The sequence below is a fragment of the Acanthochromis polyacanthus genome, chromosome 9, assembly GCF_021347895.1.
Source record: "Acanthochromis polyacanthus isolate Apoly-LR-REF ecotype Palm Island chromosome 9, KAUST_Apoly_ChrSc, whole genome shotgun sequence".
NCBI lineage: Eukaryota > Metazoa > Chordata > Actinopteri > Pomacentridae > Acanthochromis > Acanthochromis polyacanthus.
Genome location: NC_067121.1, coordinates 39,534,296 through 39,552,973, shown reverse-complemented (window position 1 = coordinate 39,552,973; position 18,678 = coordinate 39,534,296). Strand labels below are relative to the sequence as shown.

At 41.2% G+C, this 18,678-nt stretch overlaps 1 protein-coding gene across 4 annotated transcripts in view; it reads right to left on the bottom strand.

Moving 5' to 3' along the window:
* The window catches only part of LOC110962021 (microtubule cross-linking factor 1), a 99,586-nt gene that overhangs the window by 7,681 nt on the left and 73,227 nt on the right, over nucleotides 1-18,678 (bottom strand). For 2 of the 4 annotated variants that reach the window (XM_051952953.1, XM_051952954.1), the window contains 4 exons: nucleotides 15,462-15,734; nucleotides 10,534-10,878; nucleotides 8,601-8,680; nucleotides 6,115-7,660 (listed from right to left, as the gene is read on the bottom strand). In XM_051952953.1, coding sequence (XP_051808913.1) covers nucleotides 6,115-7,660; nucleotides 8,601-8,680; nucleotides 10,534-10,878; nucleotides 15,462-15,734 — 2,244 coding nt within the window. Of the gene's footprint in view, nucleotides 1-4,385; nucleotides 4,444-5,604; nucleotides 5,919-6,114; nucleotides 7,661-8,600; nucleotides 8,681-10,533; nucleotides 10,879-15,461; nucleotides 15,735-18,678 lie in introns of those variants that run through there. The other 2 variants (XM_051952955.1, XM_051952956.1) reach the window with 2 other exon arrangements.

Sequence of the window (18,678 nt, the reverse complement as noted above, 5' to 3'; positions counted from 1 at the left end):
CCTGAATGGCCACTGAAAAAGCTTTGGAGCATTTTGTCTGTCGTGAAAACAAATCGTAAAGGTATCTTAAAATGATTTACGATACTGGAATTGTGAGGCTTTGTGCTTTCAAACAATACTTTAGAATACAGATGTCTTAAAGATGTAACAAATTCCAAAGCTTAAAGCAAAACGTTCAGGTAGATTTTCAGATATCTTAGTCAGAAAATCGCTTTCTGAATTACTTAAACTAATTTCTAGGACTTTGTGGAACAGCCCTAAGGACCACGGCGAGAAGAGAAACTGCCTAAAAGTGCAACTGAAGGTGGATTTTTCCTGTAAGCATGCAAAATGCACCAGAATATTCAGTTAATTTCCATCAGAAACCCCACAAGAGAGGGGGCTAGTGCACAGGAAGTGATGAGTGTTAGCAGCCGTCTTCGTCGGTTAATCTTTAGGAGGATTGTTAGTGAGAGGAAATGGTAAAAGGTGAACTGTAAGAGGAGGAAAGGACGCGCTGTATGGACAAATAAGTGAGGAAAAAAAAGCAGTAAAACATCACGAGAATCACAGTCCAGCTAGGTGCACACACAGAGAGGAGGACCTGGTAGAAACACAGAGTTAGAAGGATCCAGACAACAATCGACCTGTGGATGTGTGAAACGTCCAAAAGAGTCGTCTTGTGTTGTGTTCACTGGTCCACATTTTGGTGCAAATATCAGAAATTCAACACAACCAGTAATCAAGACACAATCTGATGACTCTTTGAGCTGAGTTGGTTCATTTAAAGGACCATACCAGTGGATTTCTTTCATGACAAACTGTACAGATTGACTGTTTTCCCTGCAGGTATGACAATCAACTTGATGGAACTTGCTTTAGATGTAAACTAGAGTTAATGTCAAAGTTATGCAGCATTTCAGCAGACAGAGCAGGAGCTGTGATTTTAAGTCCTCAGTGTCACTTTGTTAACAAATAAACTCAAATTCACATCATAAATCCGAGGTGGAAATTATTTCATCCCAAAGCTTTTAACCCTCGTGTTGTCTTCATTTATGGGCAGCAAAAAAAAAAAAAGTTTCCTTGTCTGAAAAAATCCATGCAATCAACAAAAAAAATTACCAAATTTCTGAAAATTTTCAAAAACTTCAGGAAGAAAATTAAAATAATTCGTTAAGTTTCCCTTAAAAGTTTTATTTAAAAAAAAAGCCCCAAATCTGGTAAGAAAACTCTTATAAATATTTTCAAAAAGTGAGTAAAATCTTCCAAAAAATTCAAAAAAATATCTGAAGTGATTACATATATACCAGTAAAACCTTTATTTTTTTTCAGAACATTCACAGAAAAATCGATATATATATATTTTTTCTTTTTTTTTCGAAATAACTTTCTGAATTTGACATTGCTTTTATTTGAGCTCATCTATAATTGGCTCATTTTTTGGATTAGATCGCTTGTGCAGTTACAGATCCACTAGTGGGATGTTTGCCATTTTACATCGTATCGTAAATAATCTTGAAATATGCAATTAAGACCATAAACCCTTGAGGAAAATGTTTTCTGAGGCAACAGATCAAAGGAGAGGTAGGACTGTTTTCACACTGATCTCTGTATAACCAGAGACGGCGCCCCTGGTGGCTGCTAGAAAGAATGCAAGTTTAAAGAAGTTCCACTTTGGCTGCACTTTTCAGTTCTAGATGTTTTGTCCATCTTTTATATACTGGCAGCTACTAGATGTGTTCGAAGTCAGATGTGCTCATAGATCACAGGGGATTTCTACAACTCCTGTTTAGTTTAACTCAGATTTTAATGCTGGAGACACACCTGACGGGGCAAGTTTTGCTGCCTTTTTGCCTCATTGAATTCCATTTTCAGGAAATCGTTGTTGAATAAGGGTGTCAAACCGCCCCCCCCACAGGGTCCAATCTGGCCCGCTGGACGACTTTGCAAAGGATAAAAACTGCAAAGGTGAAAATGACTCCTTACTGTGAAAATCTTTTGTGCAATATATTGTGAGTCAGCAGCTTTACTATGATAGAGTTTAGTTTGGAGGAACTCTGTTGTTGATGCATTGTCACAACATTTATGCATTTTTTATGTATAAATTTTAGACATTTCCAAAGCAGGGAGGCAACTGAACCTTTTCCTTTATAGTTCCCTCTTTAGTTTGTGTGACGTGGTGTCAGGATTACTACACAGATGTGGAAATGAATGTAAATTTAAAATAATTTCTAGATTTTGACAAGTTGTAAAACACTACATTGTTCAGTTCCAGATGAATAAATGTTGTGTTCCTTTGTAGACACTATGATCTGGAAGCTGTAATGTGGAAATGATAAACTGAGGCTGAATATCATTGAAATTACACCTATGTTTCTTCACAAAATTCACGTAGTTCATAATGTTTTGTAAAAACCATAGTTCATGGAGTCGCGGTTACTTATAGGTTATTATGCTGTGATTTCACTGGACTGGGCTGAATGTGGAACCTGAACTAGAATGAGTTTGACATCCTGTTGTTGAACTTTTTTAGATAAATAAAGGAGCAGTCCGTGTTGTTTATACCCAGCACAGCGTTAAAAACACAATTTAGCACTCTGTGCCAAAAACACATCACTTATCAGAGCCAGAAACCCTGAAACCAGGAAGATTTGTTGGATTTTCTACCTTTCAAAGCTCCTTTAACTACTCATTTGTTATGTCAGAAAAATGATCGGATCGAAGCCAATAAATTTGTGCTCATCAGCTTAGTAGCCCGTTGCGACGTCAAAAACTGAAGGACTGTTCAGCTGAATTTGGCTGAACTGCAAGCTGTGTTTGCACACAGCAGATAGGAGACAAGTATGGAAACACATTTATACAGTAAGATGCACAATATCTACAGTATGCAGCGCCACTATTTACTTTTTGCAGCACTGGTGGCACCTTGGAAACATTTTGTACGTGTTTGTTCTAGTTTCTTTTCATTTTTTGTAAAATAGATCAAGTTCTTGTTTGTCCCAATTTGGTCTGAATCATTTAATCCTTAGTATCGGCCAAAACCAAGGTACAATCTGGTACGATTTCCCCAGATAATAACACTTGAAGTGCCTAGTACCTAGTTCACCTCCAGGTGGAGTCTGTTATCGTTAAACACTGTTAATAGCGACCAGAGGAGGCAAACAGTTCTGATTTTGGAAGCAGAAACCCTTGTGAGAGGTTTAGCTATTCAAGGGGCACCATGACAAAGTCTTCTGTGATGCTTAATGACCTCTGGATACATAACTGGTAGCATGTGCAGCAGCCAGCACATTGTAAACAGCCAGTGTGTTTAATTAGAATAATGAATTAGTCAGGTATTAGGGATGGCCGATATTGGCATTTTTGCCGATAACCGATATGCCGATATTGTCCAACTCTCAATGTCCGATTCCGATATCAGCCGATACTGATATCTGTGGGCTATTTAGCTAATTTTAGGTAACATCTCATATCTCCTGTGGTGGAATTAACACATTATGCTTCATTTTATTGTGATGCCCCATTGGATGCACTCTCAAAGGCTTTCAGATCGAAACATTGTCTGAGCGAAATAAGAAAATTACTTCAACTAAAGTTATGGAAAAAATGGCATTTTTTTATTTTCAAATTGCCTCAAACAGTTCACACTCTCCCTCCCTCTATGACTCGGCAAATGCCAGCGAAATATATATATTGGTTTATATTGGTTTCCATGATAGGCAAAAAACCCGATAATGATATTGACCGATATTACATTTTTATGCCAATATCGGGCCAATAATATCGGACATCCATATCAGTTATTGATTGACAATGCTGTAATTTATGCTTAGGATAAAAACTGCCTCGATTAATTGCAGCTGTGCCCGACTGCACAGGAAGCATTTTTGAATTCTCTCTACTTGCAGACGTGGTTGTGCTTTTTGCTTAGCAGTGGAGGACTATATTCTTGAGTTCAGAGACTTAAAATGTGCACTACAGATGGACCTCACTGGTAGATACAGTCTGAAAGTTGATTTTCATACCGCACTGTGAGAAAATCTAAATACAAAGTACAAATCTAAAGATGTTTGTGCTGAAAAACAGTAGATGTGACTGATGGTTGATGGACTACGACATGCAAACACGCCGGTATGGTCCTTTAAATAAAAACAGATGATCTACCAAAAAAACTGAGCATGCGTGTGTTAACACGAAGAAACAGATGCATGGCCGTCGCACAACTTTCGACACCACTCCGATGGCTTTAACACACTGTCACTCTGCTGTCCTGTGAAGCATGCATTAATGAAGAGGGGTGAGGTCTGGGGGGGGGGGTCTGCAGGGCGTGAGGTGAGAGGTCCATGTGGTGGTTGGTGAACCCACCACCAAAAAGTCGTAGAGGAAGAGGAGGAGGAGGAACTTACATCACGGAGACAAGCAGAGTTAGAGTCCCCAAGGAGTTGTTAGTATGACAGTGTGGTTCTGGATCAGCCGACAGGGGGGGAGGAGGAGGGAGAGATAAAGCCCAAAAGGGGGAGGAGAGAGGGGAAGGAGGAGGAAAGATAGAGCGGGAAATGTTAATCGGTCAAATCGAGCAAAGGGGAGGAGGAGATACACGATAAGTCTGGCAGAAATAAGGTGGCCGGTTTCGGTCTGCGCAGAAAACACACACACCCATTCACTTTAGACCTGGAAAAAACACAGCAGGGAAACTAAACCTTCATGAAGTCAAACCTTCAGGTGGTCAAGTAGCGTCAAAAACGATCTAACAACCAGCACGGACATTCAAATTCATCTCAAAGCCAAATATTTTACTCCTAAAATGGCTTTAAAGGGCATATTTTACCATATTTTCCATTTTTATCAAAGCATTACTGCATTTATGTTCATTAAAAGCACACAAACAACAGTGAAATATAGTCTACATTCAGGTACAGACAGTACAGGACTGCTGTCAGTAAATCTGTCGGTTATTTCCTCTAGTTACTCGTTTGCTCTACGAAATGGAAGGAAATGGTGAAAAAGTCCAACATGGCATCCATAAATGTCTCGTTTTGTCCACAAAGCAAACAAATTCAATGTACTGTCAGAAAAGAGTAGCAGGAATTTTAGAATTTGGTCTTACTCGGCTGATAAATTAGCAGAATAGTTGGTGATAAGTTGATGACTAATTGCTTCAGTAATGCCATAGGGTCCATTGTTTTACTCTTTTCGAGCTGCATCCTTCACAAAATCACATATCAGACTCTAACCTTCATCTGTTCTGACCATCAGTGAACAGCAGCTGGATGTCAGCGGTCATATTAATCAGTATACGTTGGGATTATGCTGCTCACCGTCCACATACATGGGTTTGAATATGGAATTTAATTGTTTTAATGTACAGCTTTAAAGCAGCACGACCTCCAATCTGTCTATGGAGAGGAACATACGAGACGTTCTAGAGGACATGGTAATGATTTAATTTTTAAACATGAGCAGAAACGTGTTTTTTTCTCTGTCTACTGTTTATTTTTCCCCACAGGTCTGCTGAATGGGTGGTGGAAAGGGGCTGAGAGCGCTGATTTCACAGAGTAAAATTAGCGCTTCTCTTGTTTTATTTGGATACAGGGATGATCAAATCACTCGAGAAGCTGGAGCCACTTAAGAATTCTGGAGCTGATGATGTTTAATCACACTGTAACGGTGATTCCACTCAGATCGTAACTGTGAGACCATTAATTTCACTTCTCCAGCTATGAGACACATAAATCAGTTTCCAGTCAGGCCTTTGGTGATCGTTAAAGCACAGAAGTAAAAGCCAAACTACAAGGAGGTCATTACAGCAGAGAAGAACATACAGAAGAAGAAGAAGAAACCTTCAAGAGCGTCTACATACAGCAATGGAAGAAAGTTCAGTATGGCTGAGGAGGGTTAAGTGTTTTAACTTTACCATTGCATCAGTCAGTGCTTTCGATCTGAGAAAAAAGCATCAACATTTTAGTGCTTATTGTAACATAGCTCATATCTTGATTATGTTTTCTCTGATTAAACACAGATGCTTTTCTTCAAGGGAAATCCAAGGCAATGTCATAAATATCAGTGTGTCATAAAACATGGGCCCCAGATCAAATGAATGATGAAGCGCTGAATCCAGTGCGTCTGTATATTTACCTCCATACATCCAGACTGTCCTCTGTCTGAGTCGGCCTGCCTGCCGCTGTCTCTGCTGTGGGCGTTCTGTCCTCCAGTCTGCAGCCTCCTCTCCTCTCTAAAGTTCTGCTCCTGGAGCTTCTTGTTGAGGATTCTGGCTGCGTTTTCAGCCAGCGTGTAGCCCGGCGGAGCGGACAGGTCCTGCCGTATGCTCACCACCTCTGTGTTTTTGTCCCCCTGAGTCTCCACTATGAGCTGCACGGGGCTCGGCGATCGCCCACGAGCGGTCCGCAGGCATTCCTGCACGCTCCGAGGGTCCGTGGCGAGAGCCCCGTGAGCAGGGCTGGGCTCGGTGGTGGAGGGCGGCGTGGGCCGAGAGCGACTGGGGGACTTGTTGAACTTCTGCATGGAGTCGTAGACCACCGGGGTGTGGTCGATGATGTTGAAGAGGCTGGAGAGGCCGTCGTTGATGGTAGTGTGGACGGGACTGTCGCGAGTCGTGGTGGAGCGAGCCCACGCCGACTCGTTGTTGCCCTTCTGGGGCGTGGTGGGGGTGGGAGCGCGGCTGTTGTTGGGCAGCTCGGCCTTGTTGGACGTGGACAGTTTGCGCTGAAGCTTCGGCGAGCCATACTTTGGTGAGCAGCAGGGCCGCTCGAACTTGCTCTGGACCACAGGAGAGTACTGGACCTTCCTCATGCTGCGGGACGGGGATGAGATGGGAGTGCTGCCGCCCTTCGGGGTGAGGCAACGATGGGGGCTGCTTGTCAGGTTCCTCAGCAGGTCCGTCTGTAGACCCACGCTGATGGTCTGGGTGGTCTGAGTGCCTCGCGTGGTGAACCCGTTTGTCTGGCAGGCTGTGTCCCGGACGACAGGCCCTGGCGGCGAGCGGATGGCGTTCCTCACCGAGATGGCCACTTCCTTCATGTCATCACTCAAGTTTCTGGAGAGCTGGAGCTCCAGAGAGGAGGCGTAGCCCACCGTGGGGCAGATAGGAGACTGACTGGGAGAAGTCCTCAGCCCTCCGCCCTCCAGAATACATGGCCACCTCCCACTGCTGAACACCTCGTCCGACCCGCTGGCTCCCACCCCGGCCTCCCCTCCGCCCCTGGCTTTGGTCCCCATGGCGTACAGGAATTCGGGGTCTTGGGCAGTGGTACGCTCAGCTGCCCCGGGTCTGGTGGGGCTGTGGAGGAGGTGAACCCCGTAGTGCTCCACTCCCACCCCTGCTGCCCCGGCTCCGTTGCCCCTCAGCGGGGACTTGTGGCAGTGCTCAGGGCTGCTCAGGGTGCTGGTGGTCAGGGTGGCGCTGGTGGTGAGGAACCAGGATGCTGGCTGGAATGGCTCAGGAACAACGGGCTCTCCTTCCCGGACCGCACCCGGAGCGGAGGCGGGCGTTGGGAAGTCCCAGCCCTTATTGTTGAACTCCTCAATGTACTTGAGGTCATCCGGGGAGAGAGGCGGGGTGACGTCGTCTTGGCCTGGATCACCGTGGCGAGTCTTGTCAGGGAGGAACGGCGAGCTGTCCATCAACCGCTGGAAGTCGCTCATGGAGCACACGGACTTGGCTCTGGACAGGAAACACATCATTACCACTAGTTTCAGCTGGGACAAAACATCACAACAAACATCCAACCAGGTAAAGGATCTCACCTAGTTCTCACCTACTTTCTAGTTATTCTGGAGCTAAGTTATGGGTTTTTCTAGTTATTCTGGAGCTAAGTTATGGGGTTTTTCTAGTTCTTCTGGCGTTGGCTACGGCCCACAGTATCCTGTGTGAAGGTTCAATAAACCAGCAGAGAACCAGATAAAGTCTGACTCATTCATCACAGAGGGTCACTACAATATGTTGACCTGTTTTTGCAACTTGACCCATGTTGGTCGCTGTTTCTTCCTGTTGCCAGCGTTTTATTCTGTCTAATTTCACTTCCATGGAGACGGCTTTCCTTTTCTTCCAAGCATCAGAAGAGTCTGACTTACGCTGGGAGCCATAATGAAGGGCAAAAAGTTAGTGAATGTAGCACAATCCAAGGTGGAGTACAACCGGAGAATGGAAACAAAGCCGTCTGATAGCGCCGTGTGACGACGTATTCATCCGCTCCACTAGTTCCATGTAACCAGTTTGACGTAACGATGAAACGCTGTAGGTCGAGGACGCCATAAATCGAGTACCTCCTGTATTTATATATTTCTGGAAAAGCAACTCAAAGCCTTTCAATGTTTAAAAACTGTGAATTATTTAACAACGTAGTGTGCTGGATCTCTTCTCTGCCATAAAAGAAACCTTCACCGCTGGGAAACTCCCCGTCACTTCAAGGAACACTTATCAGAACCAACAGCCGATCCACCAGGGGACCGATGCGTATGTATGAGCAACAAAAATGCAGCAGCGCCGTGAATAATCTGCAGCTAGTCAGACCTGTTCTAGCTGAAAAATTTACTGTTGACATCTATTAAAATGCAGAAGTTTCCTGAACTCAGTTTGCCTCAGAGTTTTCTCAGGAGGTTACCTCAGCAGACTTCCACCCTCCCTCATCTCGTCCTCTGGGTACGCAGGATCACCTTCTCTCTCTGAAATCTCATTCAGGGCCTGAAAAACAGCAGATTTAACAGTTAAAGCATGTAGAGAAGGTCTGCTGTAAAATTATTTATAGACAGCAACACCAAATTGAACATCTGTCATTTGAAAACTGTGAAAAACAATCAATACAACACATCAACTGGCTGCATTTTAGTAATCTGAACAAACATCCTCTTTCTAATGGAACACAGGCACTGAATAATAAATTTGGCAGAATGATTTTTGCTCCACGTAGTTTTAAATATAACTCCCTAGAGTGTCAATGGATGTTCGCTGACCCTAAACATGGATTGGTGAAATTTAGCATAATAAAAATAATGGAGATATCAGTCTAAGCTAAAATTAGGCCATGTTAATGTTAATGGTATGTGAGAAAGGGTTTGTTAAATTAAAATTTACATTTAGATGAGTTCCCATTAAAATGAATCTTCCACCTCAGTTTGTCCCCACAGTGAAACTGTTCAGAACATGTTTTATAGATATTTTATGCTTCCTTGGAGCTGTGAGCCCCTAAGGAGTCGATACTTAAAGGAGTTTGAGATGTGAGTTCAGTGTTGTAGCGCAGAAAAATAAGAAGAGCATTTTTATTTTATTGAGTGTTTTGGTCAAAGGCTGCAACAACTGAAATTGCAATTACTTATCAACTATGCCATTAAATTTATGAGTCATTTTGTCTGTAAATGCCACGAACACCAGTGTTATCAGCTTTGTGAGGCTGTATTTAGACCTAGAGGGACAAAAATGCCCCCCAAAATTAGCATTAAATGCAAAAATCCAAAGAAATATGTTCAAAGATTGGTGGAGACACATTAGCATCAGAATTCCAAAATATTATGGCAATCCAACTGTCGAAGGAGCTATGAAATTCAAAGACAAAGACTAGAGATTTCCTGATTACAATTCTAAGTTTAGTTCCATTGTGGCAATTTTAAATTTATTGGTATCAGCCGGAAGTTAAACTCTTTCAGTTTAATTCTATTGGCACAGAAGTTGGCAAAACAAGCTGCACCACTAAGACTGTTTCTGCACCTCGGACATAAGACCATGCCCTAATTTATCCCGACTTAATAAAACACGCCTGCAGTGGCTAGGGGTCATTAGCCGTCACAGAACACTTTGTCATGGAGGCTCTAGCATTGTGGGTATTTACTATCTGAACTGCCACAATGCCCTCTGCTGCTCCTCTGGTTACCACAACATTAAACAGTAAGAGGCTCCACCTGGTGGCGTAAACACGAACTACAACTAAAATACAATACTTGAAGTTTGTATTCTTTCGGAAATCTCTCGGATAAATTTCTAGGAATTTCTCAGGTCAGGGATCAATCACATTTTATTTTAGCTTATTTCTAAATGGGTATTTGCAGATAATAATTATTGGATGAAATGATAACTTGATTGGGACATCCCTACCATAGACTGTACATAAAAGTCTTGACTTTTGAATTTGGCCATCGCTATTTTGGTCTTTTAAAGCCAGTTGTAATGAGTGAAGGATAAATATGACTTTATATGATACTGTACTCAATATCAACATAGTCCCACCCTAAAACAAACCCTGCTTTATGATTTATTCTACTCTAAATGGGAACATAATTTGCAAAATGAACTTCATGCTGTAGTGAAGGAGATTCAAAACTAGTGGCTGAGACCATAAACTTACAAGGAGAATGTTTACTGAGGGAACAAACCAAGTGAGAAGTAGGGTTACTTTCTCATAGACTTTTATACAATCTGACTTGTTTTTGCAAACTGAAGAGTCGCCCCCTGCTGGGAGGTTTAAGGTACTTCCAAATTTAGCTCTTGTTTTTAAATCACCCTCGACTTTATGTGTTGCTATTTAAATCTCTGATGGTCATTACCTCCTTCATGCAGGGGAACTTCTTCTCACTCTCCAGTCCGGAGGGCGGTGGGACCTCCAGACCGCTGAGGGGGTCCAGAGACAGAGCGTCCAGGAACAGGTTCTCCGTCGGGCCCTTCAGCCTCATGGCGGCCCCCTGCTCCTCCAGCATGGCCTCGGAGTCGGAGTGGGAGCGTTTGGGAGGAGGCGGACCGGGAGTGGAGGTACAGGGGGACCGAGGGGCCCGAGGAGACCAGGGGCCGCTGCAGGAGGGACTGTCCTGAGGGGAGAAAACGCCTCTGTGGGCGGAGCTGCCGTCTTTGACATCGATGCCTTCGCCTCGTCGAGTGTTCAGCTCTCTCTGCATCTGCACGGTGAATCACACATGGATAGACGGGTCTGAGAGCGAATTATCTGCTGGTGGACGTAACGTGAACATGCAGAGTGAGACTGAAACCACTGATGAAGAAAATAGCATAGCTTTTGCTACAGAGACTTTCTAATGTCACTTCATTCCGTTTCCCACAGTTTTCCAGAATTCTTTTATCTTTTGTCATTTATTACTGTCTGTCAGACCTCCCTTTTACCTTTTCTTGTCGCGCCTTTGCTATCTGCAACCGTCTGCCAGATCCCTTTATTCAACCACCTTTTGTTCTTTGTTGTATTACCCTCTGTCACTGATTAGCAACCAAATTAACCACTACAGTCATGGACGAAAGTATTGGTACCACTTGGAATTTTTCCAGAAAATGCACCATTTTTTCAATTACAAACGTTTATTTCTGTATACACAGACAATTTTGTCCGGCCCATTTTTTGAATTTTGTGTGAAATTATGTCAGTTTCAGGTATTTTTTTCTGCTTTTTGTGTTTTTCCGATGTAAATCAAGGAAATAAAAATGCATATACCATAAACATTTGTAACGTCAACAATTTCTGGGAGAAATGGTGTATGTGAATGATGAACTGTTTCTTGCAATTTATGGAACCCCTGCAGATACATTACACTTTTCTCAATACGTTATATTTATAATTCATAAACTGAATGTACCGGTCTCATTTATTCACTTGCAAATAGTTTAGCATCGTATTTATTTATGATTTGTTTCCTTTTGTACTGCCTAGCCTAAAAGACGCCACCTTAGATCATTTCTGAGTAGGAAAATATACGTGTTTTTATTGGCGGTCTTTCACAATTGTACTCTTTCAACATATTTGGTCCCATTTTTGTGCGTCCAAAGTTGAACTGGAAAACAAAATCGAAGGGTTTGACTGTTAAGTGAAGCTTTAAAAATTAACGGAATAGCTTGACATTTTGAACAAAACTTTTGGAAATATGAAGCTACAAGCTATAAATACTGGAGGATGTCCAGTTTCCAGTGTTTTACACTAAACTAAGTTTCCTGACTACTGGCAATAGTCTGATATTTACTGTACAGACATCTCATCTAACTCTTGGCTGGAAAGTGAGAAATCACATTTCCTACAATATTGATTTTTATTGAAGTGAAAAGTTTCCTAGTCTCTTTAAAGACCCAGACTGGAGATTTGCAAACTTTAACCCCCTAAATCTGAACACTGGAGTGTGTTGTTTATGCAAGTTTTAGGCATTAATAAGTAAAATATCTAACACAGTAGAGCCTAACTGGTTTTTGAGGTAGAAACTATAGGGTTTAGTAAGTATTAGAACACTGTAATAGCTAATATTAAGAGTGATTTTCATACAGAACCTAAACTCTTTATATAGGCGATATCGTCTCTTTTGTATCTCTGATGTATCTCTCTACGCCGATGATACGATTTTGTACCATCACGTGGAAACTGTTTATTCTGCCGTCAGATTCCAACAGTACGGTTTAATAAAAAACAATAAACTGTTTCTAAATACAGATTAAACTAAATTCATGATTTTCAGCAGAGCCAAATATAATAATCTTCTCATCTTTACTTTGAGTGGCACAAATATCGAACGAGTCATGGAGTCCCATTACGGTGGAATCTGACTCAATGAGACACTGACATTTAAATAGCATGAGTCTAAACTGACGACTAAATTGGCTTATTTCTCAAGAAAAATCAGGGTTTCCTCTGCATATGAGAAAGCTGTTTCTTGAGTTAACTTCTCTATTAGTGTTGGACTGTGATGACATTTTATGGACAGACGCTTGAATTTTACAGATTTATAAGACCTACATGCTGGATCTTAGCCTCTTCATTTCTGTCTTGTAATATGGGTCCTTACTCTGCAGGTGTTGACGATTTTTACTGAGCTTGGAAAATCCACTTTTACTCACTGAGCACCTGCAGCCTGGAAAAACCTGCAGAAACATGACAAAGCTGGACTCATTTTTATCCTTCAGGTATCAGGGTTTACATTTTGCCTTATTTCACTACTATGGCTGTTGATTTGACTTGGGTTGACTTATTACTTTTGAAATTTTAAACACTCTAATTAATGTTTTTTATTACTTTACCAACTTTGCCTTTAAAGTCTTTTAATATTCCTCAACTTTTACTTTCGTACATCGTAAATGCGGCTTCTGTAGCTTAATCTATTCTGAGAATGTAAGAAAAACAACTTTATTTTTTGGAAAAGGATCTTATCAAATTAATTTTCTTATTGAAATATGCTTGAAATTGTGTCTACTAACCTTGAATATACAGTATGTATGCATGTAATTCCATATTGTACTTTATTGCTATTCATTTAGTACTTTCACCATTACAGTACTGACTCAGCTACTTCATTACTCCCGCTCTTTAAAACCCGGTTCTTTACATTCACCGCAGCAGTTTTAATTAAGCAGGGGAGGCTTTAGGCACCAAATCTCTCACTAGCAGACGCTGTATTCTCCGCTGTGAGCTTCTCCGTAATCCACCTGCAACATTTGAGGTTAAGCTCCTTGTTCGGGGCTCGGAGGCGGCGGAAGAACAGCCACATTACTCATTCATTCTCACCCCGAGCAGCTCAGACGATGACCTGCGCTTTACAGTTTGCTGCAACATTGCTGAATAATGCATCTGCGCTTCCTGCTGTGTGTCTCCATTCGGCGGCGCATCAGCAGTTTTTATTTCTCGCTCAGCTACATGAACTGTTCTCAGAGATGTGTCCCTGTTTTATATGATAATCTACTCTCATGTCATATTAATGCTCGAAAATCCTGCCCTGAGTGACAGACACAACAAGCTGCAATGCTGCAGTTCGCCTAATTAAATTGTGTGAAGGACATCAATTATTCAGCGACACTCGGTATTTGTTGTATCTAGCATCAAAAAACACAGTTTGCTTTGTCTGTTATGCATTCAAACCCTCAGAAAAACGGCGTCTTGTGTCTCGTTGATGATCTTTTTGATTTAACGGTTCGTTCTTTGCCTCTAAAATGTGACAGCAGCTCCATTTCTACTTCATTTCTCTCAACTGAACTTTCTGTTTCAGAGGGAATATTCAGCTCACAGACGATACCTGATTAAATAAAGATTAGACATCGCCGTCTTTGCCTGGTCTCCTGAGCTAAAGAGCTTTCCAACCGCAGTAAGACTTAGTTGATCAAAAAAGATGAAATAATCTGTCATTTCTCTGCAGTTGTCTATACTACAGCAAAGAATACTATAAAATGGTAAATGGTTGTGTTTATATAGCGCTTCACATGATACGTCACATTCACCCATTGATGGCGGAAGCTGCCGTGCAAGGCGCTAACCACAACCCACCAGGAGCAATCAGGGGTTAGGTGTCTTGCTCAGGGACACCTCAACATGAGCTTGACAGGCCGAGAATCGAACCAGCAACCTTCCAGTTACAAGACGGCCACTCTACCCACTGAGCCATGCCGCCCCCAGTGGTTTAGCCAAAGCATCTAACATGCTTCAATGACTTGTTTTGTCTCACAAACTAAAAAAGTTACAAACTTGTAATGATATCTGACTTCAAGAGTCAGTTTTTCATTTGTCAAAAATGTATCGGTGCAATCAGTTAATTGTTTTTCAAGCATAAAGCCAACCATGACTGTTTTTCATATTTAACCTCCTAAGACCCGAGCTTTGGTTTGGTTTGCATTTTAGTTTTTTTCTACTTACTTGGGATAAGGAGTAACCAATAAATATCATAACTGGATAATATCTAATATCTGACATTATATATATATATTTTTTTACTAGATTTACATTTTTATTACTATTATTATTAGTAGTAGTAGTAGTAGTAGAAGCAGTAATATTAGCATTATTAGTAGGATTAACAATATGCCCTTTTGGGAAAAAAAAAATCAAAAAACAAAAACATGTCCACATGTGGATGGCAGGTTTTACACACACACACACGCCCTGTAACAGACTGGTGACCTGTCCAGGGTGTCCCCTGCCTTCACCCGAGTCAGCTGGGATAGACTCCAGCACCCCCCATGACCCTAGTGAGGATAAAGCGGTGGATAGAGAATGGATGGATACACACACACACACACACACACACACACACACACACACTTGCTCATTGTTTTCTATTGGCTTTTATAGTTTTTTGGCAATTTTGTTTCTGTTTGGGTTTATGGTTGGCACCTGTCGGTTAATGAAAGAAAAACCTCCAATGGGAACAGAAATAATTTGAATCTGACAAAAGTAATAGCAAATATAAATTCTATGAAAATTATCCAATGAAAATCAGACCTTGCTTTTGAATCGCACCTTAACAGAATTATTTTAAAAAATAAACTCATGAAACAGAGCAGACAACCTTTTGAGGCGATCACTGCAATCAAAGCATTCCTGTAACTGTCAGTCAGACTTGTGCAGCTCTCAGTAGGTAGTTTGGTCCACTCATGAGCAGATGCTCCAGTTGTCTCAGGTTTGTTCATGTTTCAGCTCCTTCCACAGATGTTCAATAGGATTTAGATCAGGGCTCAACTCTACCACCACCACCACACATCTACCCCCACCTGTCTCCCCCCGGCTCACCCTCTCCATCTTGCGGTGCAGCTCCCTCATGCTGCCGTCCCACTCCTGCCTCTCCTGGTCCAGCCTCTCCAGCAGCTCGGCCCTCTCTCGGCTCCACCTCTTCTCTCCGTGCTGCAGCTTCCAGCGGAGGTCCAGCGAGGTGCTGTGGCTCTCGGCCAGCAGCCGCCGGTGCTCCTCCCGCTCCTGGTTCAAGGCTCGGTCTGGGTCTCCGCTAGGCTCCCCTTCACCTCCCTGAGCCTCGCCTCGAACCCGACCCCGGGCCTCCTCCTCCAGCTGGACAAAGAGCAGAGACACAGGTAGGTGGGATGAGACAAATTACACATTACAGCAGGGGTGTCCAACATGAGGCCTGTGGTCCAAAAGCGGTCCTCCAGAGGGTCCAATCCGGCCCTCCAAGTGTAAAAATTACAGAGAAGACATTAACTGCAGATTGTAAATTAGTAAAGCTATAAATTTAAAATCATTTCTAGACCGTGACAATTTGTTGTTAATATACTAATATATAATTTGTTGTTTTGTCATTTTTATAATATTTTGTCTTGTTTTTGTTGTTTGTCTTTTTTTAAATCTTTTTTTTGTCGTTTGTCTCATCGTTTTGTTTCTCGTTTTTGTCATTTTAGGTTTTTTTGGTCGCTTTGTAATTTTTTTTGTCCAATATTTTGTCTCCTTGTTGTTCTGTTTTGTTTGTCTCATTTTGTTTCTCGTTTTTGTCATTTTGTTTCTCATTTTTGTAATATTTTGTCTTGTTTTAATAGTTTTTTTTTTTTGTCTTTTTTTAATGTAAAATCCTCCATGGTTCAGTTTAGGGCTGGACCCGAATATCCGAATATTCGTTCGCTACGGCGGTATCCGGATATTAATTTTGGTATCCGAAAATTCGATAAACTGAGGCTGAATGTTGATGAAACTGAACTTATTTTTCTTCAGAAATTTAGGGTTGTTCATGATGTTTTGTAAAAAGATAATTCCTTAAATGTGAATATTTTCAGAATGGACTTTTGTGGTTATTTGTCGGTTGTTATGCTGTGGTTTTTCTGGTCACTTGAGCTCAAATTGGGCTGAATGTGGAACCTGGACTAAGATGGGTTTGACTCCACCGAGTTAAAGGGTAAAAAAAAAATGTCTTTAGAAGGAGATATCTGTTTAAAATGAATTTTTTTAGATGCATTTTTATTCCATTTGCCTTTAATGTAAGCAGTTTCTTTGTAATTTCACTGAAACATGGCTTCATTTTGAAGGAATGAAAGTTTGCAGAAGACAGAATAAGCTCCTCCAAATAGATTTTATCGGTTTTTGTCTCCCAGCTTTGGATCGATACGCTTTTAACGGTTTTAAAGCGGTGAAATGCATTTCACAAAGTGGTATCAGAGGTATTGAGATATCTTTTAATCTTTTCTTTGTTTTGTATATCTTTTTATATCTATTTTTATGTGTATTTCTGTCTTTGAGTTCAATAAAAAGAAAACAGAAGTGAAGCCAAATGTGCACCCGGCCACAAAAAACAATAAGTCAACGTCAAAGCAGACAAGAGGAATGACTGACGAGGTGCAGAGCGAAGAACAAAAGATGAAACCGAATGAAGGAGCTGACAATCAAACGGCTCACTGAGGCTGATCAGTGTGGTGATGAGAAGATCTGTACAAACAAACAAACACTACAACTTCATAAAAGAAACTCATTTACAAAAGAGAACTGATTCAGAGCAAAGCGCTGCAGGAGAAAAATCACAACAAATTAAAGGATATTTACGACAAACTGACAGGGATGGACCAAACTTACAGCAAGTTTCTGCATCAAGTTTTTCATTTATCGTCACGCTGAATCCACACAACACGGTAACAGAATAGTCAGTAAAAGTTTGACATTTTGGGAAATATGTTCATTTACTTTCCTGCTAAGAGTCATATAAAAGGATCAAAACCATGTACAAGCAAACAACCAGCTAGAGTAGCAGTTAGCTTAGCTTAGCTTAGCTTAGCTTAGCGTAGAACCAACACCAGAAACACACCATGGCAGCAGCTAACTAGCTTCTTATGTGTTTTCTTTCTGTTTTATGGCAGATAGCAACCAGCAATAAGGAGCAATGCCTCCAACTATTATGTGGAGCTGGATTATTTACTTCAACCTGGTTTAAAGTTTGAAAATGTGGGAAAAAAAAAAAATCACAGTGAAACTACTGATGTTCACATTTTCAACATTTTTTGGGAAATTTTTGAACATTTTTTGGTGGAAAAAAGAAATGTTAAAAATGTTTCTTAAGAATATTCACATAAAAATCAGCTAAGATCCAGAGAAATTTGTTGGATTTTGGTTGATTTTTATGTAAAAGTTCTTAAAGAAAATATTAGAAGTTTTACTGATATATATGTAATCACTTTAGATATTTTTAGGATCTTTTGGGAAAATTTTTACTCATTTTTTGAAAATATTTCGAAGCGTTTTCTTTCCAAATTTGGGGGATTTTTTAAAAATGAAACTTTTCCGGGAAACTTTTAAGGAATTATTGGAATTTTCTTCCTGAAGGTTTTGCAAATTTTCAGAAATTTGAGGAATTTCTTTCCAACAAGGAAACAATATTTTTTGGAAGCCGTAAATGAGGACAACAGGAGGTTTAATATGAGATAATGAACAGTAAGCGGTCAAAACGATTTAAAACCAAAGAAAGCAAACACAATATCGTCAGTAATCCTAAACTTCAGTGAGATTATTAGTTGGTTTCATAAATAATGGTTGTTCTGCAGCGACATACAGCTCAACCTGGGGTGAAGGCTGTCTTTACACATTTATACTTCAAAATGCACTCTGGTGGCTCCGAGGAGGGGAACGGAAGGGTTTGAACCGAAGGGTTTGAACCGAGGACGTCCTGCAGAAATCTTCAAAGCTGCAGAACAACGAGCTGGGAGCTTGTGTTTTTCTGCAGAACAGAGCTTTGTAATCTTCAGACAGGCTTTGATCCCTCAACAGAACGGAACAAACCAGCAGCAGCCGAGTGAAGAGAGTGAGTCAAGGCAAGTCCTCAGAAACCAGCTGACATAAATAACCCTCATTCACAAATGTGTTCTTCCACGCTTCTTTATTGGGCTGTAAAACTGTCTGATTAGACACTGGAGAGGTCGACATGAACATTAACCCAGTGAAACCCACTGATGCACAAATTGATTTTTAAAATTTTATTTTCCACTTATCAGCTGATTCATCAGTTATCAGAATTTATTTC